The 27802-nt window shown below is 43.0% G+C and overlaps 1 protein-coding gene and 1 long non-coding RNA gene across 6 annotated transcripts in view; one reads left to right on the plus strand and one right to left on the minus strand.

Moving 5' to 3' along the window:
• The window catches only part of PTPRK (protein tyrosine phosphatase receptor type K), a 621814-nt gene that overhangs the window by 92266 nt on the left and 501746 nt on the right, over positions 1-27802 (minus strand). For all 5 annotated transcript variants that reach the window (XM_059712907.1, XM_059712905.1, XM_059712912.1 and 2 more), the window contains 4 exons: positions 17494-17603; positions 15871-16072; positions 11850-11955; positions 107-380 (listed from right to left, as the gene is read on the minus strand). In XM_059712907.1, coding sequence (XP_059568890.1) covers positions 107-380; positions 11850-11955; positions 15871-16072; positions 17494-17603 — 692 coding nt within the window. The remainder of the gene's footprint in view (positions 1-106; positions 381-11849; positions 11956-15870; positions 16073-17493; positions 17604-27802) is intronic.
• LOC109281157 (uncharacterized) overlaps positions 19005-27802 on the plus strand; it is a 33410-nt gene continuing 24612 nt past the window's right edge. The window contains exon 1 of the long non-coding RNA XR_002087720.2: positions 19005-19111. This is a non-coding gene — a long non-coding RNA (uncharacterized LOC109281157). The remainder of the gene's footprint in view (positions 19112-27802) is intronic.

Consider the following 27802-nt stretch of genomic DNA (forward strand, 5'->3'; position numbering starts at 1 on the left):
CAGCATCACCAAACCACGTCTAACTTTCATAATCCCTACTTTCACCAAAGATACCTCCCCCCACCCCCTCAGTTATTTTCTGAAGGTCAACATGGTTAGCGCTTACCTTCTCAACACTGCTCATGGCTTGGAAATAGATATTGTAGCCTTTCCGAGGAGCAAGGGGTGGGTTCCAAAAGCCCTGGTAAGTTCTGTTGTCACCAACAGTGAAAGGGGCTGGTTCAGGCAGGTTACCAGGGGGCAATTCAGCAGCAAAGTAGTACGGGGAGCCTCCACTTAAAGCACTTTGGTACGTGACAGGGATTTGGTAGCATTCCATTGTGCCCGTTTCTCGCTTTGTTCGGTGTGGATGCAGCTCCTCAACAACAATCTGGTAGGCACTTTTAGAAGACAGAAAAAACAACTTCAAGTTCACTTGCGATCGTTTCTTTTTATGGTGCCCAAAACCATAAGACCCAGTCTGTGGTAGTGCTTTTGTTTTAATACACTGGATGCAGAACAGAAACAAGCTTGCCAAAGTTAGGTCAGTGCTTATGCAATTCAGAAATTTAAAACCTGACCCAATGCCTAATACCTTGTTTTAAAGATCTGAGCCATAGATTACCCATAGAAAAGTAAGAGCCACTAATTTTATATCATACCTATAAATATTTTATTTTGCAGACCCTTTCAGAAGAGTTTCTTTCACCATTTTCCCCCTCTAAATACCCAAAGGAACAACACACAAGCAAACTAACCCATAAACCTCTCAACATTGGTATCCTTTGAAATTTTGTTAAGAAACCTAGAATGAATCTGACATTAACCACAGACATTGTAATAGATTAAGCTCTTTGTCTGATTTTTCTGAAGCATTTGAAGTTAGCGTTTTCCTTTGAAATGATATTATAGAAAGCTCAGCTTCAAGGCCTGACATAATGACTGCCTTTAGGCTGTGCTTGAAGCACCAATTTGCAGTCGTCATATCATTAGAGACAGAATGTGCTGACAGGCTTCTGCACCTCTTGACCTTGCTGTGGCATCTATCTTGGCTCAGAGCTATGCAGATCTAAAGTACAAGTGACATACTGTAATACAAGCACAGATGGACAGAAATCTGTCCACTCTGCCAAAATAGACTGCATCATTTCTCTACGGTAGGCAATGATAAAATGTTACAAATTGCTTAAGCAGATGGCATTCAGCCTATTCCAACCCAAACCCACCAATACCTTTCTTGAAATGTCCCAAAGCTTGGTCACTTATCTAAATTACCTTCTTTATTTAGAGAAGGTAATTATAATTCTTCTTTCCCCTGCAGGGAAACTACATAACTACAGTATGTTACCAACTCATTACCACCATCGGCTGTTCTGCCAGTGTACAACACAGAACAAAAAGGAATTAAGGGAATTATTTGCTTAAAAAAAGGAAAAAAGAAAACCAGAAAAAATGTTTTTTGGGTTTTTTTTTAATTTTAAATTTATCAAAAAGCCTATAGTATTATATGAAAATATATCTGAGGACTTAAAGAATGAATCACTCAAATTGTCAGTACTAGTGGGAAAATCTCCCTGGTCAGGTATAAGCAACTGCATTAAACAGGCAAGACTGACTGTTTTATTTCTGAATTAAAGCCTTCTAAAAATCTAAACAGTAGGAGTGAAACTAGCCATGGTTCTGGAAGCGTCACTATGTTGCTATAGAGAGGCGGGAATCCAGCTGTCCATTTTTAGGATTAACGGGTAAGAGTTAAACAAATAACTTTATTCATTCTCTTTATTGCTATCCTAGAAAAGCTAACAGAAGCAGTAGCAGAGTTGTAGTATGGCCTTGGGTTGTGGAGAGAAGGAAAGGAGAAGAAAATAGGATACTTGTTGCTCATACTTTTCAGGATGATATAGGAAACTAATGTTCTCACTCATCGTAACCAAGAGATAAGGAAGAAAAGCCCCTTACCTTTCAAAGCAGCTGAGCTGGATAAGACAAAATTAACTCTGAAAAATGAAGAGAAAAAACAAAACAAAACAGGAAAAGTCCCTTCACTTGCAGAAACCTGGGGTTCTCTACATGGACTGGACTGGGGTTGTAATGTATTATCTTCCATGCTAGCCTGTAACTGATAGCTGTCCATTTAACATTAGATATTAACTTAAAAAATCATCTGATGAAGGGACTTCCTCCACAAAATGCCTGCATAAAATAATTCTACCTTCAGTCTATTACTGTTCACACTAGGAAAGAAGCTCAGTGCATGGATACTTGCCAAAGCTGGCAAGATCCAGGGGAGGACCCAGGAGGTGCAACGGTGCATTCAAACCCAGCTTCCACAGTGAAGGTTACATGCCAGTGGTTCTATTTCCCCATGGTCTTGGATGCCTGGTTCCTTTGCACGTCTAAGGCATAACTGGAGCCCCAGGCTGGAGTGCAACACCAGGGAAACAAATAGGGAGCAGGTAAGGAAGGGCAGACCCACATGCTGCCACTGCTATCTGCAGCGGACCTGGGAGAGGGGGAAGACCCAGGATTGCTCCTGCCTCACTCCAGCAGGGGGATGCAGGGAACAGCTGCATGGGGTGCTGAGTCCCTGCTTTCTCATCTTCCATCATGTTTTCTTCACTGGCCTGACAGCTCCAGCTGCAGGAAGCAGCTGTGCAGAGAGCCAGGGAGGGCTTGGGAATGGCAGTGTCAGTTGGCAATTCCCAAGGAGAGGGAAATGGGAGGGGAAGGGAGATGCCTGCACTGGTAGGGAAGGGAGATACCTGCACTGGAAGGGAGGGGATGCCAAGAGCTGTGGGGGGAAAGTCTTACCCCAGCAAATGCTGCCATGGTATCAGGTGGGAAGGGGAGGACACTGCAACCCCCCTTGAGATACTGCTGTGATTCCCCACCCCCACCCCATTTCAAATTCCTGCATCCACCCATGACGGGATATATACCATGAAGTTAAAAAATCATTTGTATTTTAAAATGTCCCAGGAGAAATTACTACAGACACCCATTTCCTTTTGTTCCTGCCCAAAAGTCATAGCTCCTGAGCTGGACAACCAACTGGTTTACTGTATTGGGAACATGAGCATTGTGGTTTTTCTCCACACTCAGTCACTGCAGCTCTTTCTTGTGAGCAACCAACGGATTGGAAATGACAAGAATTCTGCTCTGAAGTGCCGAGAGAGCAGGAAAGTTGTCAATTTTAATATCCAGCCAGCGTACAAGAATAAAGCCAGCAGGGAGAAGGGAAGGACAATGCAATGTGCACACATGTGACTGCAAGAAAACCACCCCCTGGAATATAACAGTGTGTTATTCAGCTCAGAAGTTGAGGCTTCAACAGTTTCACATCAACCATTCCCCTCCTTCCCCCCCCCCCCCGAAGTAAATATGCCCCTTGCAAGGGATTTTCTTCTTTTTAATAAACAAAAATGTGATGGAGGGAGATGAGAAAGAAGGTAACAAATCAGGCATGTTAACTGTAACAGCGGCCTTACAATTTGTTGCAACCATATAAAAATTATTTTGCATGAAAATACGTGGCAATAGTTTCAGCAAATAACCTGAGGAAAACCTGAGCTCTTTGAAGAATTTTCATGGAATACTGTATCAAATTCAACAATTGATCCTGAAGCCATAAACTATAGAAAATCAGAAATCACTTTATCTGCTCAGTTTGATGGGACACCTGCATCCTGTCAAATGATTTTTAAGTACAGAAACAATTAGCATTATTTATCGTATGTAATGTTTATGTTCTATAATTATCAGGCAAACATTTCTATACCTTTAAATTTCTCTAACACTTCTGTTTCTTTCAAACTGTAAGCCAGCATTTTACACTCTCCTAAATCACGTAAAAGGCAGCTTTGGAAATTCAGCCTTTTGTAACAGGCTCCCTAGAATCTTTCTTGCATGCCAAATTGGAGGTTAACAAAGAAAATGGCACCTAGTCAGCTACCTCTGGACTTTGGGGAATGACATATTTCTAATACTCTCTTTTTAAAAAATGTGCTTGTTCCACAACTGATTGGAACACCAGAAATGCACAACAAATAGTATTAGGAGATTAGGTAGTTTGGTCAAGTTGCCGCATAAATTGGTTTAGACTAATTTTTAAGTGCTGTCTTATCTCCCACTGTAACTCATAGCCCATACTGTTGGATTCACTGCAGAATGGAAACTGTCTGGCTGTATAGGTTCATATAGTACATTTCTAACGAAAGAACCCCCTCACCCACACATACATACCACTGACAAACATTTCAAGTACAGAAACAGAAAAAAGACCAGATTCTCTGTAATGTATATAGCAAGGAACCTGAAGGCACAGTGATGTCAATGGCATACAAGTTGTTTTCCTAACTCGTTAGGGAGACCTAGGGTAAAACTATAATCCACAAATAAATTCTACATAAGGACCACTGAAGAACAATTATTTTTAACTGTTTCTGGCTGGAGCTGATCCACTCCTAGACTGGTGTTGAAAAACTACACATTTCTCAATGAATGTGTAGTTCTGAGTTCTGAGTCATCCAGTCTCCTTCTCCTTTGTATTTCTAGCCTGAAATTTGGTTTAAAACTTCAGAAGGCCAGAAAGAAAACTAGAGAGTATGAAATAACACTTGACAGACAAAGCATGATTAAAATCATGATTATAATTGTGAGTACTGTGGCATGTAGTGTCTAAAGGAGTTGGTGACAGCCATCTGTAGATTTAATGTTGATTAAGGAACAGCTGTTTCCTGAATGCTATATCGAAGGAAGAGGCAGAAGTAAAGTAAAACTTCATCATAATGTAGTTCTGCATGTTTTTAAAGCCATACTATGATGTCCTGGGAATTACAGTATAAACAAAAGGGCTATATTTAAAGAGAATTATATGACAGTATTATGATTTTTCCATCCACGGCCCAGAGAAAGGTTCTGAGATTCCTGAGTAAGCTATCCAAGTACCCTCATGTTTGAGATTGGGGAGCTGGAGTTGTTCCGTTTTCTGGTCAGAGCTGTAGCACAAAAAGAGTTAAGCTCTTGTTAGCATTTTTTACTGTCTGTCTGGTAACACCAACTATGACAGTGAAACATGCTCATAAGAGAAACAAAACTTCATTTTAAGTCAAGTGAAGCTTCACTTAAACTGGAAATAAAGGTCACTGATATGCAGTGAATCAATTCAAGATTTCAGTGTACTACATTTATCTTCCCTATTAAAATGCTGCTGATATGTAACTAATTGAAATATGCATACTTCAGGGAAGGCCAGAGAGCCAATGCTCTTGCACATTTTCTGGAGGCATATTCCTCATTTGGAACACAAAAAGTTTTGGTTTTTAAGGTCTGAAAATCATCTTTGTGGATTGGGGTCATGCTTTACTTCTGTAAGAAGAAACACTATGAAGGCTAGAGTGAGGATAAAATTGACAGGTCTGGATTTCTGTGACTTCAGCCAGACTGAAGGTTCTAGCCTTACTCTCCCATGATTCTATGTTGGACAAATCCCAGAGACTTACTATTCCACCCATTCTTTATGGGTGTTATCAGCCACACAGCATGATAATTTATACATGCTGCCCAGAAGTACCTCCTATATGCAGGCATATACCATGAAATTTGAAGATGGCTGACTAGCTTAATGACAGAAAGTGGCCTTAACTAACTTGGTTCCATAGCAATCCATCTTTCCAGGCTATGAAATAATTATAGAAATGAATTCATTTCTGTTTGGAGTTTCTCTACAGCTGCTGCAACATTTTCAGGTAATAGATTTTCTGTTACAAAATGTATTACATAATTACTGCAGTCTACATTACCTCGTATAAGAACATGTTGGTCGCTTATGGTTACATACAGTTTATCAAGTGCTCTAATTAAGAGTGGAATATTTTCATAATTTTACTATGTGATTTTAAATATCCAGGTTTTTTTTTTTATATATTTATCATATGTAATTGCCTCAAACTAAGTTTTGTGGAAAATAATCCTTATGCATTCATGGGATGAACCTTTCCCATCTGGAGTTTGCTTGAAGCAGTTATTAGAGCTCATGGTTCACAGTGCATCCCTTGCTAATAGATACTACATCTGAAAAGGAGAGTGAGGAACAGTAATCTATTTATTGTTTATTGGGCACGGCAAAGTTGTTCATTTTTTAAAATCAATTAATAACACTGGCAAGCAATTACCTATCTACCATTTAGTACATGTTCAATAAAATGTTTCAATTGCTATTTTTTTATTTCTCTTTATATATATATATATATATATATATATATATACACATAAATCAATACAGATACAACTAAAAGTCATGCACTACGTGCTATTAGGCTTTCTGTGCTTCATCACAATGAAGGTACTCCTGGGCAGTGTGTATAAATTAGCATGCTATTTGATAGCATCCATTGAGGGGGGAAGGAATAGTAAGTGCCTGGAAATCTGTTTATCATAGAACCACAGAAAAGTAGGGCTGGAAGGGACCTCCAGAAGTCATCAAGGCCAATCCACTTCTCTCAGAAGGATCATCCCTACCCAAACCATCCCATCTGAAAAGCCGTATTCTGGAATATTTCTTTCTATATAAACTGTGTTGTGTTTTAGTGAAGATATTCTTAGTCTTATATATAAAATGAGAGGCAACAAATGTGATCTTGAAAAATGAGACAAGAGATTGAAAAGTTAAGTGAGGTCTGAATTGAATTCCAGTTTTTCCTTTAACTCTCTCTTTCCCTGTGACAAATCTGTTTCCTTAATTAAATGAAATGATGCACTTGCTTCTCCTCCCACCCCCCAGGGAGATTTGAGAATTAATGTTTGTACAGCACTCTGGATATGTCAAGCACTCCAAAGCTCATGGCGACTCTGCCATTCCTAGAACTGTCCAAGACATATATCTAGTTTGATATATATACATAGTTATCTAGTAACTAGGGATCTGGGTTTTCTGTTCACCACAGAAAAATGTGATAGAACCTGTGTTTTCTAATGTTTAGGAGAAAAACCCCAATTTTCTATTTTAAAGGATAAAAATGTGGGAAACGGCAGGTTTGCATTTGCAGGCCGGCAGTGTTCCAGCCTGCAAAGGCTAGAGGGAGCAGGAGGAGGGTGGCCCAGAATGTGTGACTACAGGGCCTGGCTGGGGAGTGGAACATAGCCATGAGGCAGTGGGGGGCGTTGGGCAGGCTCCCCACTGTTGTGCACACTATCAGTGGGAGCACGGGGGGCATGTGCCACCAAGATCTGTGCACAGGGTGGGGGCAGATGCGGGCTGGCGGCTGCAAGTTTGGGGCTCGCTGCCCTGTTGCCCTCCCCACAGGGCCTCCGCAGTGCAGCACGTGGAACCTGGCATGGCAGAGAGGGCCAGGGAGGCTCGGTGGCACCGCCATAAGCCCCATGCCACCAGGAGCCCTGCACTGCCATGGCAAGGTGCCACCTGCCTACCTAGCAGCAGCAGGGGTGGCAGTGTGGAGTTGTGCCCCCAGCTGCTGTCAAAGAGCAAGACAGCATCTTGCCATGGTGGTGCAGGGCTTGCAGCAGTGGCACTGAGCAGGCCTGTGCAAAGTGACTAGTATTCACTTCAGATTTGGCTGGTTTGGGTGACAGTGATTCAATTCTGTGATTTGAGTTATTGTCTCAAATTGATTCGGCCGAATCTGATTCAGAGATTCGGCCACCACCAAATCAGCCAAAACTCTGAATCAAACAGGCCCCATCCCCCACCCGCCACCCACCTTTCCATCCCCAGAGTCCCAGCTCTTAAAAGCCCCATACTTACTGGCTCCTGCCAGGTGTGGGGGGGAGGGGCTGCACCCACTACACCCTTGCTGCACCCTACTTCCCCATGCTGCATGGAGGGCTCTGCCACAAGCCCCCAGAAGCCCTGACAACCACTGCAGCAGCTGGTAAGTGTGGGGCTTTTTTTTTTTTGTTAAAGAACCAGGAGCTGGGGCCTGGCAGGGCAGCCACGTGGAGGCTGGGAGAGCAGGTGGGGAATGGGGGCTCAAGGCAGAGCCCCCATGCAACACAGCGCAGTGGGGGGGAAGGAGGCACTGAGGATCACTCCCCCTTCTGGTAGGAGCCAGTAAGTGCGGGGCTGTTTTTTGGGTTTCTTCTAAAGATCCGGGACACTGAGGCCAGGCGGGGCAGCCATTGACGGGTCTGGGAAAGCAGATGAGGGTTGGGGCTTGATCAGGGGAGTTGGGGGAGCAGGCAGGGGGTGGTGCCTGGTGAGGATTCCTCCATGGTTCCCTCCCCCCTCCTCCAGCCCACACTCCCCCTACTTACCAACACGGAGTCCGTGTCCAGCTCCTGAATCTCCAAAGATCTCTGAATCTTTTCCGAATTGATTCGAAAAGCTTTGAATTCATTCAGACCTTTTTACTGGTCTCCTGATTAGATTTGGAGATTCAGCCACCGAATCAGGCCAAATCTTCTCTGAATCAAATCAGCACCCAAAGCTTTGCACAGCCCTAAAACTGAGCTGGCCCACCCTGCTCTGCCATGCTGGGTCCTGCCCGCTGGGCTGCAGAGGCCCCCAGTGGGAGGGCAGCAGGGTGGGAACCCACAAGCACACTGCTGCCAGCCTGCATCTGCCCATGACCATGGATTCCACTCTGGCTGTGCTGCCCGTGGGGATGGGGGAGCTGGACTCCACGCTCTGCACCCTGCTCAGGACGCAACAGCCTTCACCTCCCATGGGCAGCAGCCGGGACTCAGGTACTACTGTGGGGGAGCAGGGAGCTGTGGAACTGAGTCCCTGGCCCTGTAACTCTGGCAGCTGGGGGCCTGCTCTGGCAGGGCTGGGGGATGGGGCAGGGGGCTATGGGTGGGGAGTGAGGGGCATTGGCAGGGCACTGGTATATCAGGGCTGCTCAGCATCACAAAGCAGTGGGGCTTGGCGGGGGGGGGAGGGATATGATGGGCAGCTGCAGCTAGACCTGTGTTATGATGAGCAAAGGGGGCAGGGGGAACCCTGATTTTCCATGATAAAAAACCCAAAATCAAATGCCAAAATTTATAAGTTTTTAGAATGTATTTTATTATAGTGATTGAGGCACTGATAGGCTTTCAATTGCTTTAAAAATGTAAATATATCAATAAAACATTGTGTTCAACTGATACCTATATATATAGTGGCATTTCATTTCAATTATGGAAAAATGTGGATTTGGGGTTTTTTTGAGAGAATCTGCATTTTTATCAGAGAATTTATGATTTTTTTTAACAGAGAAAACCAGGATCCTGGAGTAATCACTGATCTCATTTTATCAATGGTACTGGAATTAGAGATAACACCTTTGGCACAGATCTCATTTGTGTTGAGGTCATGACACATACTCCTGTTATGGTGAAAGACGTGAGGAGCTAATGTGACCAACTGACATTCAGATATCTATAATAAAAACTACTTTTCTGTCATCCAATGTCAATATTAGGATACTAGATTCTGTTAGGCTATCAATCAGCTATCAATACCTTAAACATATCCCTAAACATTTCCTTTAAAAATCACTGATAAACATACAAGAATATCAAAGATGAAAGAAAAATTACTAAAACAAAAATGGTACATACAACAGGTTATGCCTACATCACTGTCACAGCAGTGTGGTGTTGAAATACTCAAGCTATATTTAAATTAGCAAGCTCAGGAATTGGTAGCAGTCTAGCCATAAAAGCCCAGGGAGGGGCAATTACAATTATCAACACCACTACTGCTGCTACTCTTTGTAGCGCTTGTAGAGGCCTACCTTCAGGTGAAGATCCCAAGCCCTTTAGGCTGAGTAGGGGAAATAACTCAGGCTTCCCCTGGTGCAAGCAAATGTTTTAATCATAATAAGCATATGGAACAGGTGGGCACTACTAGCAGTCATCTTTTAAAAGAGAGCAGCCACAAATTCATTTTGTGAAGGGGCCTGATCCTTCTGGTATGTAGTAGATGTGCTAGGAGCATGCCTAATACACTGGATTCACTTAGCTTTAGGAATCTTTAGCTCAGTAATTCTCAACCAGGGTGCCAAGCCATATGGAGAAGCAGCAAGAGCCTTTTAACATTGCCACAGGATCCACACAATTCTACCACTGCTAGGTGTGCACCTACATGATTCACAAGATAAACCTGGAGATTTCAAGTAAGAATCCACAGTGTGAAAAACATTCTAACCTGCTATGGTCATTCTGGAACAGAAGAATTGCTCTATTATTTTTCTATAGACAAAAAATGAGGGAAAGCTAAGAGGGGGCATTTCCAACATCTCTGAGTGAAGGCAGTAATATGTACACTAGTAGCCGCTTATAAATCTTCAGATAAACATCTCTACTTGGTTTTTTAAAAGTGTTTTCAGTCATTATTTTTTTTACACAATGTAATAAAAGAATTAGTTTCCAAAATGCATTGCTGCTAAATTCAGAAAAGTTATGGAGGGGTGCTTGCATTTAAAAAGGTTGGAAACCAACCACTCATTTAGCGTCTATACCTTGATTGGGCTCAAGGGATACATGGATTGGGCTCAATGGCATATAGACTAGGGGACGTGCTGGTCCCATCCTTATACAGAAATCTACACATTTCAGGAATTTTCAAGTGAAACTGGGAGGCACAAAATGAGTTTGGGTATCTCAAGGATTAGGCAATAACTGAATCATGGATTTATAGATCACAGTTTTGGATTCTGGTGCCCAAAATGCCAGCTACATTCTGCTTTAGGTGCGTAAATCCTGCATTGGATCTAGCCTATACATATTTTAGCATTTTGCACACCATCAAACCATAGGCCTTTCCCAAAACAGGTATTCAGAGGCTAATGCACCCATGAATTTGAACAGTTTACAGTTGTATTTATGGATATCGCTGCCATGCATTTCCTGTAAAGGGAATGAATATGACTAGTTATCTTCAGCAGCAATTAAACAAAAATAAATGAAAAATACCACAAGTAAGTGTCTAGAATTACAAATTCTCTCTCAGTGTTAGGACAGAATGAAATCTCATTATCCCCACTTGTATATTCAAGGAATCTGAGAGACTGCAATGGTGATCAACCCTACAAAAATGTATGGTAAATCTCTAAAATAGAGATTTGGAGTGCTTAGGGAAGTTAAGCACCCTACCATACCCACCGTATCCAGCAACTCTAAAGATTGATGTGCTTGTAGTAAAAAAATGGTTTACAAACCAGTCATTTGTCTTTACTTTTACATGGATAAATTATTATCTTTTGGATACTGAAATATCATTGAAACGTTTCTTAGGCAAATGGAAACCAAACAACAGCCCATGAATTTTTCACAAACCAGGAGAAATTCAAAGCAGGAGAGGAGTTCAGCTTTCCATACAGAATGAAATTATCTTCCTGTGGGACAATAGGGAAAGATCTCTCAAAGTTAATCATTAAAATGTTTCATGTTACGTTAAGGGACATGCCAGCTACTCTACGACTTGTAAGAAGAGATACTCCCAGGAGAAAAATGGTCAAATAGTTTGCATTCACCATTATTCTCATATTTTTTCTTATTTCCCAATTACACATATACACTATAAAATCACAGATTTGAAGTATGAGAGAGGTAGCACTATGTTCAAAATGGCTTTTTGACAAATACCTTCAAATCTTATTTTTCACATATATCAAGACAGGAAGTGAAATGAAGTGGTACCGGATGGGAGGAATCCTAAATCAAGCAGAATGATTTAGGTCATTAATATCTGAAATCTGAACAATTTCCTCTTGTTAACTATAGGTCTACTTGTACACTTTGTCTAACCAGAAATAATAAAGAAACCCAACAGCATCCTTCTGATAGAAATAAACTGCTTTTATTAGTTAGTAAGAAATATGCAATTTACTATGAAAACTTTTTACTTTTTATTTTTTTCCTTTTACCTGATAGGAGCACCTTTGGCCTGCGCTGGTCTCAACAATACAGTTATAGTAGTAGCTGTTTCATTGAGAGATGCATCAACTCCTTCATAGTCCGGTAAAGTGGGAGCTGATTAATGTTCAAGAGAGGAAGAAAAAAAATAAAAGAAAGAATCAATTTAGCAAAAACATTCTGAATTGTCATTAGAATCTGGCTTTGCACCAAAATAAGTCTTTTGGATGATTTTGTAGCCGGGCACCAATTTCTGCTGCTATATATCTAAATAATTTCCTCCATTCATGCCCTCTGCCCCCTTGCATCATCAAAAACAACAAAGCTTTCTGCAAACATTAGGATATATCAGTTTGTATTAAGTAGAGGGAATGCTGAAAGGTGACTACTTTCATTTACAAGCATTTCTTGCAGAGGAACGCAAAGCCTCTAATTCACGCCAGCCCTCCAGCCTCCCTTTCCCCCGCCATTTCGAATACCTCTCTTCACCTCTTTCCACCTCTGGCACTACAATTTCTGCTCCCATCTCCCAAATATTTCAGAATCTTTCCAGGGTTTTTTCTTTTTTTACTGATATGAAATAGAGGTTGTGGGAGAATGATAAAAATAAAGCAGCTTCCACAACAGCCTCATATCAAATTCAAAGCTGCTCAGATATATTCTAGCACCACAGAGGGCCACAGCTGGTCTAAGAGGCGAGGCAACAGCTTTCTCTTGAAGTATAACTACACAGTGCTCCTTGCTGAGGTACTTCAAAGCAGTGGTTCTCAACCCTTTTTATACCAGGACTCATTTGTAAACATTGATGGCCAGACCCGACCCAATAAATAGTTTAAGTAGAAAACACAAAAGTATTTTGGCTTCAAAATACCTATTACATACTGTAAGTCAAAGCAGCTCTACAGTCTTCATTTTAAAGACAGAAATCAACGTGAACAGGAAAACATTAACAGCAATATCAACATGCACCCCTCCATTACTCCCCAGTGACATTCATCATTGTGCAATTTATACAAGGCAAATAATCGATACCCCTCACTCCCAACTTGCAGCCCCTCAACCCTCCTTGGTGCCCCTCACATGTGACCTACAGTTCCCTGTCCCTACAGTGTCCCTCACTCCCAACCCGCAGACCTTGGTTCCTTACCCAGACCTTCTGGAGAGGACCCCACCTGCTCCCATCTGGGCTGGAACATGGCAGTTGCGGCAGCTCTGGCTGGTGCAGGTGGCAGCAGAGCAAGTCCAGTCCTGGTACAGGCTGGAGGGAGGAGGAGGGGAATCCTGTGACCTCTACCCCTGCCCTGGGCTGGGACTCCCAAGTTATGCTGGGCAGCCTGGCCATGGCCACTTCCCTTAGGCAGTATCTCACAGCTGCCATGCCCCTGCAAGCATGGGCACCGGCCTTGGCACCTCTGGTCCAGCCACACAGCTCCTCTCTACCCCCAAAGGACCCCTTCACCCCCTTCCCCACTGGAGGGGCAGGCACCCTGCTGCAACCCCAGCACCCACACACCTTTCTTCGATGCTGGCAGGCACCGGCCCCCCTCAAATACCCACCCCTCCGGATACCCCTGCCACACACACATACACCCACACCCCCCCCCCCCTTCTGCTGGGATGGCAATCCACAAGCCCTGGCCATCCTAAGTAAAAGCATACTGTAGTAGCCCTGCTTCATGAAAATGAACATAGCTTACATCTACAGGTTCTCTGCATTTATTTGCATATTAGACTTTCAAAGATTGATTGAAGTAATGCACTGATTGCATCCTTTTGAGAGCTCCCCCCTAGCACCACAGAATCAAGACAAAAGATCATAAAATAAAATGAAATAGGGTTAACTCTGAAGTTTCTAATCTTTAAAACAGTTAAATCATTATTTAGTAAATCAGATTTCTATTAAATCTTAGTTTTCAGGAGATGTAAGAAATATTTGTTCCTCTTTTTAATATAGAGATGTGCCTATATACAACTGTTAATGGTACTAGTGTTGTTCAGTCATGTTAATGAACCTTCCTGGTAGAATGTCAATCACTTAAGTTAAAATATTTGGAAATAACATATCAAATGCTTACACTGAAACAAAATAAGCAGCACCTCATTAGCCCCAGAGACAAAATAAAAGTTTTTTCCTACAGATGCTGTTTCCTATAAAATGCTAGCTATTTAGAGCTGTTTTTTATCTGGAGGATCACAAAATTATTCTATAAACTTGGTATCATTTCACCTACTATTCAAACACAGCCAGCACTGTAGTAAAATGCATTTACCAATTATTGTTGCTTGGCAACACTACACAACAGTTTAAAACACATTGGAAAGAAGAAGAGAGAAATAAAAGCAAACCCAGAGAAAGAGAGAGAGAGACAGAATGTCACTATACTAATCTGTATCTGGCCAGGATTAATATCTGCTTCATTTACACTTGCTGCTGCTTGCTTTTATGTTCATCAGCATGACTCTTCCCAAATACCCTCTCAGGCGTGAGCAGTCTGGGCCTATTGATTAATACAGGTCCATGTGCTGAGATGATTTTGCAGAATAACATGAAAGTTGGCTACTGGCACATACATTTATTAACAAGATTCTAATGTCATCTTATTAATGAGATGTAGTTTTTCCTCCTAGAAGTACAAAAATGAAGGTCAAATGATAAACCACAAGAAAATATGCAAGCCTTTCATAACCCACTTCTCCTGGAAGGGTTATGTTCTGGAATTAGGTTTGAAGAAACAAAGATGGCTCTGGCAGGAATCTGAGTAAAATATTAGACACAAAACAAATCTCCCAGGGTAAATAAAAGCACATCTTTAAAGAAATATTTAGGGTGTGGCATGCCAAACAGATTTTGAGCCACGGTTCTAGTTAACTACAGTGACAACCGCAACATGCTTTCTGATTTGAAAGAACTCTGTTTTTTTCTCCACTTTCATGTATTTGCACATGTTTAAAAGCAGGTACTGAAAGGACTGGGTGACCAGGACATCAGGGAGCAATATAGGGCAACCTATTGTAAAACATTCAATCCTCTGCATTATAATTTTTTCTGTATATCACTATGCCAGAAAATAAGGGAAATAACCTGTTTTGGTCTGTTTCAACTTTTCATACGGCCTTATCTTTGACTGCCTGCCAGGTTCGTAAATTATCATGCCATAAAATCAAATGAGTGTCTCTAAACAAGAGATTAATTTTACTACTGTTACTAGTTAACCAAACTACAGCTTATTATTTCAGGAAAAATACTAACAACACTATTATCACTAATATGGAAAACTGGTGGATTTTATTAATTGCTTATTTTTCTATTCTTTAATTCTACAATATACATGAAATGAGATTTTAAAGACAACATCAATTCTTTGTACACATTTCTAAAAGAACAAAGAAGCTGTTACACATGAATCAGATGCAGCTAAATTCAGCAAACTATTCTGCTGCTCTGTTCTGCTGTTAAATTGTGCCACCTTGGGTGAGTCTTAATTTCTTTGAACTTCACTTTATTAATCTGCAAAACAAATGCAATACTTATTGACTTGTGGAGAGTTGTGAGACTTAATTAGTTAAGGCTTGTAAAGCACGTTGAAATACTTAGATAAAAAGCACAACATCGAACACAATACATTTCTGAAAATTATAGGTGCACAATTCTCCTGATGAATGTGCTGATCCCTAGACTTGTACCAGAGAATATATCCCAAACACCAACATTCTTGACAGTTTAACTTTTTTCAGAGTTACTTTCCTTATTTTGTGCCATAATGATATATGGAAATATTTGTCATTCAGAGGGTGGAATGTTCTACTTACAACAGGATGCCCTGCATTGCTATTTGATACTCTGCTCACCCAACCCTTTCACCGTTCTGCTCCATTCACATGCACATGGAGAAAAAAATCACAAAGCCTGCGGCAGTTCTGTCATTATAGTTAAACTAAAGCAATGACAGTATCCAAATCCTTTTGTAAGCCTTACAAAACTTATTGTACCAAACAAGTGACCTCTCCTTTATTTTGTTTTAATATAATTACCTGAGATGTTGGTTGTTACGTTGATTGTGGTTGCCGGCCCAAACCCTTTGACTGTGCTGGCACGTATAAAGAACTGGTAGGTGGTACCAGGATGCAGATGTGAAAAGACATGGTGGGTACTGTTCCACAGCTTTGAAACAGTCTGTGGAGGTCCTGCCACTGGAACTGCAGGATCAAATGACCGTATACTGCTATAGCTGACCTGTTAAAAAGATTATTTTTAAAGTTAGGTTAGATTAGTGGTGTCCAATCTTCTTAAGTAGGAGATCACCTTTCACATTTAAAAGCAACCTAAGACCTACTGTGCACTGTTACCATCCCCTACCTCCCGCCCCCTGCCCAGCAGGTAAGTCTATGGAGAGGGAAGGGTGGGGGGCCAGACTGAGGCAGAGTGAGAAAGAATTATTTGGAGGCATGCCTCCCCAGCAGGTCCCTCACTGTTGGGGCCTCGATCTAGCCCTCGTCCTTTCCCTCCCCCACAGACTGACCTGCGGGGCTGGGGCATGCATGTGCATGCATGCAAGCACTCAGCCCCCCACCTCAGCCTTGGATCAACTCCAAGAGGTTCCGAAATCTACTGGTAGATCAAGATCCACTGATTGGCGACCACTGGGTTAGATTATTTGACAGAATTGGGCTGAATTTAATCTATTGGTGTACTTGTGAAGGAAACAGATGGTATACTGATACCTGGAAGTAGATAAGTATAGAATATGGTGTAATCCTAAGTGACACTGCTGAGTATTACACTATTAACAAGTACTAAAGAAAAATCTGTTTCCTCCTTTGCACACTCTTCTTTTCCTCTGTCATTTCCCCACCCTATTAATACATACCCTCAGAACTGTAGTATTACATTTAAGCTAGCAGGGCACATCCTTCACTGTTTCTAATAGTTACCTGTCTATACTCTCCAAAGCATACTATTATATCCAAACCCAGCAATGGCATTCAAGAATGACATTGGCATAGTGGTGCCTGTATTAACTGACAGTCCAGGTATATTCCTGCTTTAATGAACTAAGAAGTTAATAGTCATTAAGTCATTAATTCATCATCACAACAGAAACTGAACACTTAAAGAGGGAATGGAATGGTCCTAGAGTCTGCCCCTTTTGTAAGCGTTTATATCCACATTTTTGATGGTTTATGCTCCATATCCAAGAGCCTATATGTTTTAAAAAATGTGTATACAGAATGTGTATATAGGCTTCTGGCTTCTTAGAAGGGAGATGGACAAACTTTAAAACCCACAGAAAATCAGCTTTAACATTTTTTGTGTGTAATCTTCTCTATCCACAACTGAGATTTCACAGGTTTGCACTGAATCACGTTATTGGAAGACTATCTATATACATACAAGCTTTAAAAATCAGCATTTCAACTACTCACAGATTTTTTTTCTCATTTGTTATAACCATTTAGTATTACTGATGGTCCTGGCCAACCAATACTACTAAGCATGGTGACTGAATTTTGCAACTCTAGTCACCATAGAACTTGCATTCCTGTGTAAAACAGCAACTGAACTCAATTTGCCTCAAGGCCAAAGATAGATAAAATCAGCAGTAATTATTCCTCCCACTTCTCAATGCTGACCTCCCAAATGCTTTTATATATTACCTCATATTGTGTGATGATGCCATTTGAATCCAAAGGTTCTTTCCAGTTAAGGAAGATCTTGTCTTCAAAGGGGGTTCCTTTTACTGATTTTGCAGGTATAGAGCCAGGCACTGCAAATAAAGTAGGACTTTTTTAAATATAGGAATTCAGAAGAAAGTCATAAATTGAAAATTTGTTGATGATTTACCCCACCAACAACATAAATTAACAAGAAAAAAAGTAGGCACATCACAAGGTATCTTTATCCAGCTATGCAAGAGCACTGAATTGAGACTGCCTCCCTAGACTTGATACAACTTAAAATAAATTGGCCTGTAAAACAAACAGAGAGAAAAAAGCCAAGTACATAATGACTTAAGTGTTTAGAGTACATTAGTAACTTCAGTAATGAACATGTCTCAGAACCAGAACTACATTTCAGAAGGCAGTTTTCAAAATACTTTAAAAACAGAATCAAAGGACAACAACAGTATAATTAAGAACGTCAGACTACTTCTTCTAAATGACAGAAATGCTGCAACAACTTGCTAGTGTCAATCACCTTTCTTGCTTGGTCATTTTTATAGTACCAGGTATCGTAATAAAAATATAACTGTTAACCATCATCATTTCTCAGGACTAATGCTGTGCTGGGATCAGAATGATTTGATTCAACCTTGCAAATAAAAAATATCTTTCAAAGCCTTGAACTGAACTAAGCAAGTATGACCCTTATTTTTATATCAGTGTAACCAGTGAAGGAATGTCCCCCTGGCATGATAAGGTCTGAAATCTTACCTTAGGCACCACTTCCTGAAGATGTATTCATAGTAACTGGTAATCACATCTATGCCAGGGTCTGAATGTTTTGTTATTTTCCCCTTTCAACTTACAAAATATTTTTGCCTATGCCTATCCTCACCTAGAAATGAGGGTACACATTTAAAAGAAAAAGGGGGAAGGGATGAATATAAGAAACTTTAGTTTTAAAAATGATTTTTCTTTCAAACTAAGTTATTTTTATTTTATTATCCAAGGATATATTTGCCTAACCTTTTAATTACTTTATTTTCTTTAATCCAACATGCAATGAGCTTCACACATGACATTTCCTGGAGATTTATTTTCAAAGCAACTGTAATTTTGTGAGGGGTAAAAATAAATTAAAAATCACTGGATCAAAGGAAGCGTTATGCACCGTGCTAACAGCATGAAGCAATAGTGAGTGGTCTGTCACAGCAGTAAGATTTATTTCAGTCTACATGGAAGCCATAAATGATGAGCTGACCTCTGGGACAGGCAACATAATTTGATACATTAATAATAAATTCATGGAATCAAAGCAGCCCACAAGTAAACAGATGAGACTCCAACACCCAACTTCATAGAAACTGCTCATCCATCTGTCAAGTGAAGACTTGGGAGAAGTTAACTAAAATCATGCACTGCCGTTTTGCTTCACTGTACTGGCACAGTGTGTGTAGTGGATAAAGGCTGATACGCCATGACAGCCCCTCTGTGCTGTTTGTGGCATTTGCTGATGCTGCCGAAGGCATCGTTCTGTTTTGGACTGGAATGCTCCGCTGTTTTTCTTCTCCACAGCTCAAATGAGGCATGGTGTGGTATATACTGTGCACAGGTAATGTCTTCCTTCATGCATCTGAATGTGGGTGAGTAAGAGCGCACGAGAGTCTATAAATGGAATGCACTTTGTTAAATTATACTAAATCACTATTTTAATGTAGAATTTGAGGTAAAGAAAGTGCACACACAGTTTGTGAATAAAGCTGCAAAATATTTCTCGTCTCTCTTAGACAGACTGCTGCAAAAGGGGCTGCAACTGGGTACTGGGCTAGATGTAAACCCTTCTAACACATCTCTTTAAACACCCAAATGGGAGAAGCCTACAGGCAGATCACATGGCATGATCATGCTCTGTGCTTCTGCACTATAAAATTCTTTGCTTGTGGCAGCAGCAATGTTAAACTGACTGGAACTACATGATCCTAGTTAGTTTCATGCTTCTTTTCCCACTGGCATCAGAAGGGCATAAGAACAAAAGCTTGTACTGTGCGATTATCATCCTCTGCTCTTGGGAATGCCAGAAAAATAAGTTGGGAAAGACAGAGTAAAATAGTTAGCTAGAAATAAAAAAAGTGTATGGAGGGGGTGATTTTCTGGGGGGTGAATATTAGAATTGCCAAAAAAAATGCAGTTCATGGCAGGCTGAAACTATTTGCAAAGTCAGATGGAATTAAAAAAAAAGAGTTATGTAACTTGAAAATGAAGCAAACTATTTCATTTTGGGTTGAATGAAATGCTTCAGTTGACTTCAAATGATTTTTTCTTTTTCAGTTTTTCTGTTGGGCCACTGAAATGAAAGAAGCATTTTTCACACAGCTCTATGGAGCAAATGAGGGAAAAGAGAAGGAAATATGAAAGCAAAGGCATTCTGTAAAAGAAAATATCAGTAGGCTGGTGCACAGATTCATTAGTCATTAGTCAAAATTAAGTTCAAATTTTCTTCTCTTCCAAATTATGTCCTTTTCCCCAAGGCCAGTTTTATTAACAAGTGGAAGTTGCAAAATGGGTTAAAGTAGCACTAAATCCATGGTAACAGAGGCGTCTCTCTTTTTCAATGAAATGAAAGACCATTCAATTTAGATAGTGTTTCTTCTCTAGTCCTTAGGCCTCCTGGATAGGTCCTTATGCAAGGGTCTTACCAAGGCTAAGCCACTTTGTATAGTCTCCTGCAGATAGTCACAACTGGTCAGATAAACCCTTTTTTTTCTGATAACAAGATCAAACAACCCCCTGCTCTAAAGGGCCCAAAAGCCAAAACAAGCACCCTAGGATGTATACACATATGCCAAAGTCCAGAGCCTTGTAATTCTTAGTTAATTCTCTCCTGCATGAGTGGTGTCTAATGTTTTGTTCTATTTATTAATCATTAAACCTAATTAATAATTTAGGCAATTAAATTAACTTTAAATTCAAACACCCAGGATGCACAGAAATATTTTATATATTACATATGGCACATGAGGTTCAAATTAGTTGGCAAGATAGCTGCGTAAGTTAAAATGACAAATCTCTCTCAGAAAAGCAGGAGTTAATGTCTAACCCTTTGGCCTCTACACTTACCTGAGCCATTACCAAAAATACATTTTAGTTTTTTGCCACGTACTTCCCTCTTCTCCTCCCAATTGTCTGTAAACTGTGGCCCTTTACATCGATAGGACAAGCATTTCTTAACATTTTCTCAGACCACATATATGTGGTCTGCCATATAATGGCCACAAGCTAGCAGAGAGCAGATTTAGATTTGACATTAGGAGGAACTTCTTCACAGTTCGAGTGGCCAAGGTCTGGAATGGGCTCCCAAGGGAGGTGGTGCTCTCCCCTACCCTGGGGGACTTCAAGAGGAGTTTAGATAACCATCTAGCTGGGGTCATCTAGACCCAGCACTCTTTCCTGCCTATGCAGGGGGTCGGACTTGATGATCTATTGAGGTCCCTTCTGACCCTAACATCTATGAATCTATGAAAACCACAGGTTCAACTGCATTTCTGAATTTCTTGGGTTCTAAATGCATACATTTTATACTAGATATACAAGAGGGACAAGGTTTGAAAATTTGTTGAGAAATGGAGTCACTTGCATGCCAATTCCAAGGCTTCCAAACATGGGCAACTGGTGCCTCCCGAGTTTGGGGAGGCACCAGCAGGGCACACTATGCGTCACCTACGCATCCAAACTCTTTACATAATATGGCTGCATCCACGCGATGTGAATGTTTGTTTTCCCGGGGACAACTAGCAGTGGATTGCCCTATGCTGCCGCTACTCGTCCCTGAGGAATGCACATACCACATTTGCTCTGGTACATGGCAAGTTACCCCATGGGCAGTAGGGGAGGCTGGGGCCAGCACTGGGCTGGCCCCAGCAGCCTTACCTGGGGGCCTTCCAGTGCTACAGGGCGATTCTGCTGTATGGAGCCTGGCTGGCAGCTGCAGCATGGCTCCGGATGGCCCAGCTCCACTTTAGAATGACATGTGCTGCTCTGCTTTTTCCCCCCCTGAATATGCAGGGGTCAAAAAGACCCTCTGTGTTGCCCCTTTGCAGCATGGAGAACAACTGGATGTGTGGTATCTGGCGCCACAGACATGTCTGAGGCACCACATCCTGCATTGCTGCGCTCGTCTGGACGAGGCCTATGTCCTAAACCTGAGAGAGGAAGAGGCAGGGAGGAAGGGGGAGGGAATGAACATGTGTGCACGCACATGTGTGTGTGTGTAATTTAAAAGGGAATTTCAGTACAGTTTGTGTGGGTGCAAGTAATTTTCCACTAGTTTTCTTATGGAAATGCCAAAAACTCTTCATGATTTACGTGCATCACCAGAACACTTTTCATTAAGTAATATATTTGTATAATGAACAGCTGATAATCTGTTCTTCTATGTACACATAGTATAGTGGACTTTTCAGACACCATACTTAATAAAATCACAATCCATCACTCTGGAATCAGAACAACTCATTTTAGAATACCTGCATTAAATTATGTCAGTTAGACAGAATTTGTTATTCACAAATAGTGCTAGTTAAGCATTGTTCTGCATTAAGTTTACAGTAAATTTATTTTACAATACATTGTTTCTGATAGAACAATATTTCACTGTTACCAATTACTACAAAATTAATTTATATTGCTCCAGTTGTCCTGCTATGTCATTATGAAGGTGTATATAAATAAAATGTTATCAATGTACACAATGAAAGTCATACAGGGTATTATACACCACAGTATGACCATACAACTTATAACATTTTATCTGAAGGTAGATATGGGAAAGTTAGAAATTAATGCGTTCAGTTGTTTGAGTGTTACATGCAGTTTTAAAAATATGTCCCTATAAATGTACTCCCTCCAGCTAAAAATGGCTAGGATTAATATTTAAAATATTTAGAGCTTTGGGTCCATGCTGTACATAGCTCCAAACTGAAATCTCAATTATAGGCTACTTTTATACATTGAAATACAATTTTGTTCTTTACCCTTATGATATTTATGCCAAAGAAAGCCAATTATTCCTAGCAGGTCAATAAACACTTTTGCTTAGTCCACAAAACTCACACAAATCTGAGGCTATTCCTGCCTACCTATATGGAAAAAGTAGGGCATAGGAGCAGAGTGGTTTAAGGTTCTCAACCTTTTCTGTATCAGGACCCATTTATAAACATCAGTGGCCAGTTCCGACTGAGTGCCCCCCGCCCCCAGCCTCCAAGTGCGTGGGACAGGGGGGTAGATGTATGGGGTATAGCCCCTTGTCTCTGCTGCTGCCCCTCACTCCCAATCCATAGACCTCTGGCCTTACTGGTACCCCTCACTCCTGACCCACAGTCTCTCACCCCCCAAGCTATGCTGGTGCCCATCAGTCCCAAGCCACAACCCGCCCCATCCCTGCTGCAGACCCTCACTCCTGACCTGCAGCCCCCTAGCCCTGCTCGTGCCCCTCACTCCCAGCCCACAGTCCCCTACCCCACGACATTCTGGTGCCCCTCGCTCCCGACCTGCAGCCCCCCATCCCTGCTGGTGCCCCTCACTCACAAGTCACAGTCTCCCCAACCCTGCAGGTTCCCCTCTCTCCCAACCCACAGCCCCTTGCTCTCCCCAGCTCTGCTAGAGGGGGCCCTCAGCTGTCCCTGTTCCAACCAGGCTGGAGCACTAAGGCTCAGATTCGTGCAGTCAGTGGTGGAGTGAGTCCTGCCTGGCACGGGATGAAGGGAAGAGGAGGGGAGGCCTGTGGCAAACCCTGCCCTGGGCTGGGGCTCCTGCAACACACCAGGTGGCCTAGCCACGGCCCCTCTCTCCCCCAGGAAGCATCTCCTGGCTGCTCTGCCCCCACAAGCATGGGCACTGCCCCCACAGTACCACTAAGCCAGCCACAGAGCTCCCCCCCCCCCCAATGGCACTCACTCCCTTCCCCCGAATGTCTATGAAATATATGAAATTTTGTAAAACGAACATCAAAACTGACATAATTATTAGGAATGTGCCATTTACATTTATTACTATCTATGTAAAAATAACCTCTGTTTAAGATATTTCATGTCAGAACTTTCAGAAAATATTTCAGGCTTAAAATTAAATTATGGGCGGAGAGAAGAAAGAACGATGCTAGACATTAGCTGAATCATCTATCCTTTCCTTCCTTCAATCTAAACCATCAGTTTTCCTCTAAATTAACACTACATTTCTATTTGATCTAAACTATAAGCTAGCATTAGATACAAAAAATATTCACTAGGGTGATGAATCTCTTTCCTGTGTTCTGTATGATGTTGAGCATTGTGGCAGCACACCTTTGGGTGCTTGCCACTTTAAGGGCTGGAGCAGGCAACCAGCAGTTGCCCGATTAGGATGGCCATATTAAAACTAAGGTCAACCAGGCAGAGCCGGCAAAGTGTTGCTTGCAGCCGAGGGAGCAACATCACCCAGCTGAGCTGAGGCTCACAACATCCTGAAGGTAAGGCCAGGAGCGAGGGGAATGGCTTGGAGGCTCCTGGTCCTGCATGACCTAAAACTGCACCCTGCCAGGGTAGGGAGGCCTAGAGGGGCTGCCAGTGGCATGGCAGTCTCCATGTAAATACCAAGACCACTCACCTCCCCCATGAAATGCAGGTCAGGGCCTCTTACTAACCCCTAGCCCCCATCTTTGGGTGGGTTACATCTAGCAAGTGGGGCCAGGCACAGCTGAGACCACCTAAGCCCACAGGGGATTGAGACCCCAGAGGCCCCAGGAAGGGGTCTTCTATCCCCAGGAAGGGACAGAAGTGTAGCTCCAGAGAAGGGGTGGCAGCATGGCCCCAGAGAGGGGACTGGTGTATAGCCCTAGGGAAGAGTTGTGTGGCCCCACACAGAGTAGGGTGGAATGGAAGTAAACCTGAAGGGCTGTGCGAGGGGGGGACTGAAAAGGGAGTAGGCCTGGTCCCAGGGGTGTGTTGAGTAGGGCCAAACTGGGAGCAAGCCTGATGGACAGCACAAGGGCCAGCCCCATATATAGTTGGTTGTGAGGATGATGAGAATACCCCAGGGTGGGGCATGGTGTAAAGGCCATAGAATTACCCTGAGATGGTGCAGAGGCACTTGGAGGAACTGGATGTGTTTAAATCGGCAGGCTTGGATGAGCTCCATCCGAGGGTACTGAAGACACTGGCTGATGTCATTGCGCAGCCACTGGCAGGAGTATTTGAACACTTGTGGTGCACGGGCCAGGTCCTGGAGGACTGGAAAAGGGCCAATGTGGTCCCCATTTTCAGAAGGGGAGGAAGGAGGACCCAGGCAACTATAGGCCAGTCAGTCTCATCTCCATCCTAGGCAAAGTCTTTGAAAAAATTATCAAGGCTCACATTTGCAAGAGCCCGGCAGGACAAATTATGCTGAGGGGAAACCAGCACGGGCTAGTAGCAGGTAGATCATGCCTGACTAATCTAGTCTCTTTTTATGACCAGGTTACAAAACACCTGGATGCAGGAGTAGGGGTGACGTCGTTTACTTAGACTTCAGTAAGGCCTTCGATATGGTATCCCACCTCATACTGGTGAACAAATTAAGAAGCTGTGACTTGGATGACTACACAGTCCGGTGGGTGGTGAATTGGGTAGAGGGTCATACCCAGAGAGTCATAGTGGATGGGTCGGTATTGACCTGGAAAGGTGTGGACAGTGGGGTCCCACAGGGCTCGGTCCTTGGACCGATACTCTTCAATGTCTTCATCAGCGACTTGGGAGTGAAGTGTAGTCTGTCCAAGTTTGCGGATGACACAAAACTGTGGGGAGAAGTGGACATGCTAGAGGGCAGGGAACAACTACAAGCAGACCTGGACAGGTTGGACATATGGGCAGAAAACAACAGAATGCAATTCAACAAGGAGAAATGCAAAGTGCTGCACCTAGGGAGGAAAAATGTCCAGCATACCTACTGCCTAGGAAATTACCTGCTTGGAGGCACGGAAGCGGAAAGGGATCTTGGAGTCCTAGTGGACTCCAAGATGAATATGAGTCGTCAGTGTGACGAAGCCATCAGAAAAGCTAACAGTACTTTGTCGTGCATCAGCAGATGCATGACGAACAGATCCAAGGAGGTGATACTTCCCCTCTATCGGGCGCTGGTCAGACCGCAGTTGGAATACTGCGTGCAATTTTGGGCACCGCACTTCAAGAGGGATGTGGATAACCTGGAGAGGGTCCAGAGAAGGGCCACTCGTATGGTTAAGGGCTTACAGGCCAAGCCCTATGAGGAGAGACTGGGGCACCTGGACCTCTTCAGCCTCCGCAAGAGAAGGCTGAGAAACGACCTTGTGGCTGCCTATAAATTCATCATGGGGGCACAAAAGGGAACTGGTGAGGCTTTACTCACCAAAGGCGCCCCTGGGGGTTACAAGAAATAATGGCCAGAAACTAGCAGAGAGCAGATTTAGACTGGACATTAGGAAGAACTTCACAGCTAGAGTAGCCAAGGTCTTGAACGGGCTCCCAAGGGAGGTGGTGCTCTCCCCTACTCTGGGGGTCTTCAAGAGGAGGTTAGATAGGCATCTAGCTGGGGTCATCTAGACCAAGCACTCTTTCCTGCCTATGCAGGGGGTTGGACTCGATGATCTATTGAGGTCCCTTCCGACCCTAACATCTATGAATCTATGAATGGGCACATTAGGAACCCCACGTGTGGGGCAGAGGCCAAAGTATGTTTGTGGATGCCTGAGGCCATAGCCTGGGCCAAAGGCCGGGGAAGGGGGTGGCGAACTCAGCCAGAGAGCTAGGGATGAGTCCTGACCCCAGTAAGTCCTCCACCACTAGGAGGCCGAGTGTGGGTCGAACGTAAAATCTAAGGTTTGAGCACAATGACCTGTTGTTCCAGGGAGGGAGGGAGAGTCCCTGTGAGACCCTGGAGCATCAGTCGTGGTGTGGATTACAAATATCATGTGGATGCAATCTGCAAGGCATGGGCTGCAGTGTAGGGGAGGTTCAGAGCTGCAGATAGTGACCCCTGGCATCGGGGCATCTAATGGGTAGTCTCCCACATTATACCACCAGGAAAGAGAACATTGAAGTTGTTGCAGGAGAGACTGGTCAGACTGCCTCATAGAGACAGGTGGGTGGGCCAGCATGAGACTCAGCCCCAAGCATGCCCCCTGTCACAAGCATACATAAAAATAGTATTTGTACTTCAGAAACATAAATACCATCTTCCTATATGTCCACATGAAAGTGCAAATATAATTAAAAAGATCTTGTTCACCAGTGAAGTCTACCATATCAATCACAGGGCATTAATACTGATGATGATAGAGATAGGTTTGCACTTTCCAACCTCAGGCAATGTTACCTGGAGGCCTAGTTGCCGCATACAATCAATCATCTCAATCAAACATAAATAGATTATATGAGCTAGTGTGACTGAGTTGCAGGCACAAGCCTTAATGACTCACAAATTAAGATTCCTATCCATGTAAACAGGGTTTAGGTCAGTACTCTTATTCTGGCATGGCCCATGTGGCAAAATATAATATAGCAAATGATACATTTGAGAGAAACTGTCATTTAACCCAGTACAGTTTCATAATGTTATTTGAGATAAACAAGTCACCTACTAAGTCTTCTTAAGTTTGTTTGATAATGCAAATAATATCCTTAAAACTTTATAAGCCACTTTCCATTCCTGATACAAAAAAACGCATTCAACCCTAGACTCAAGATACTGGGACGGGGAATATTGGTAGAGGGGGAGGGAGAAGTGTGCCACCCTGGTAAAGCACCCCCTGCCTGCCCAGCAGCAATGGGGGTGGCAGCATGGAATTGTGCCACTCACTGCTGTCGGGTGGTCAAGGGGCACCTCACCAGGGCAGTGTGGGGTTTAGTGATAAGAAGCTTCTCCATCTGGTCTTGCTCTTCCCTGACAAGCCAGATCCTGCTTGCTGGGCCATGGAAATCCTGGACAGAGGGCAACAGAGTGGGGAAGCCCAAGCTTGCAGGGGGCAGCAACATCCGCCCGCCCCATGGGCTCCACTCTGGCCGTGCTGCCTTTGGTGGAGGGGGATCCAGGCTCTGCACTCCGCTCTGCCACAGCAGCCGCCACCTCCCATGTGCAGCAGCTGGGGATTGGGTGTTACTGTAGAGGGCAGGGGGCTGCAGCCCTGGATCCCTGGCATTGTAGCCCTGGCAGTTGTGACCCCCCTCCAGTAGGGCTGGGGTGGGCAGGGGACTGTGGGTGCGGAGTGAGGGGCACCTTAGGGCCAGGGGGTTGTAAGTGGGGAGTGAGGGGTGCCAGC

Source organism: Alligator mississippiensis, chromosome 1 (assembly GCF_030867095.1).
Source record: "Alligator mississippiensis isolate rAllMis1 chromosome 1, rAllMis1, whole genome shotgun sequence".
Lineage (NCBI taxonomy): Eukaryota > Metazoa > Chordata > Crocodylia > Alligatoridae > Alligator > Alligator mississippiensis.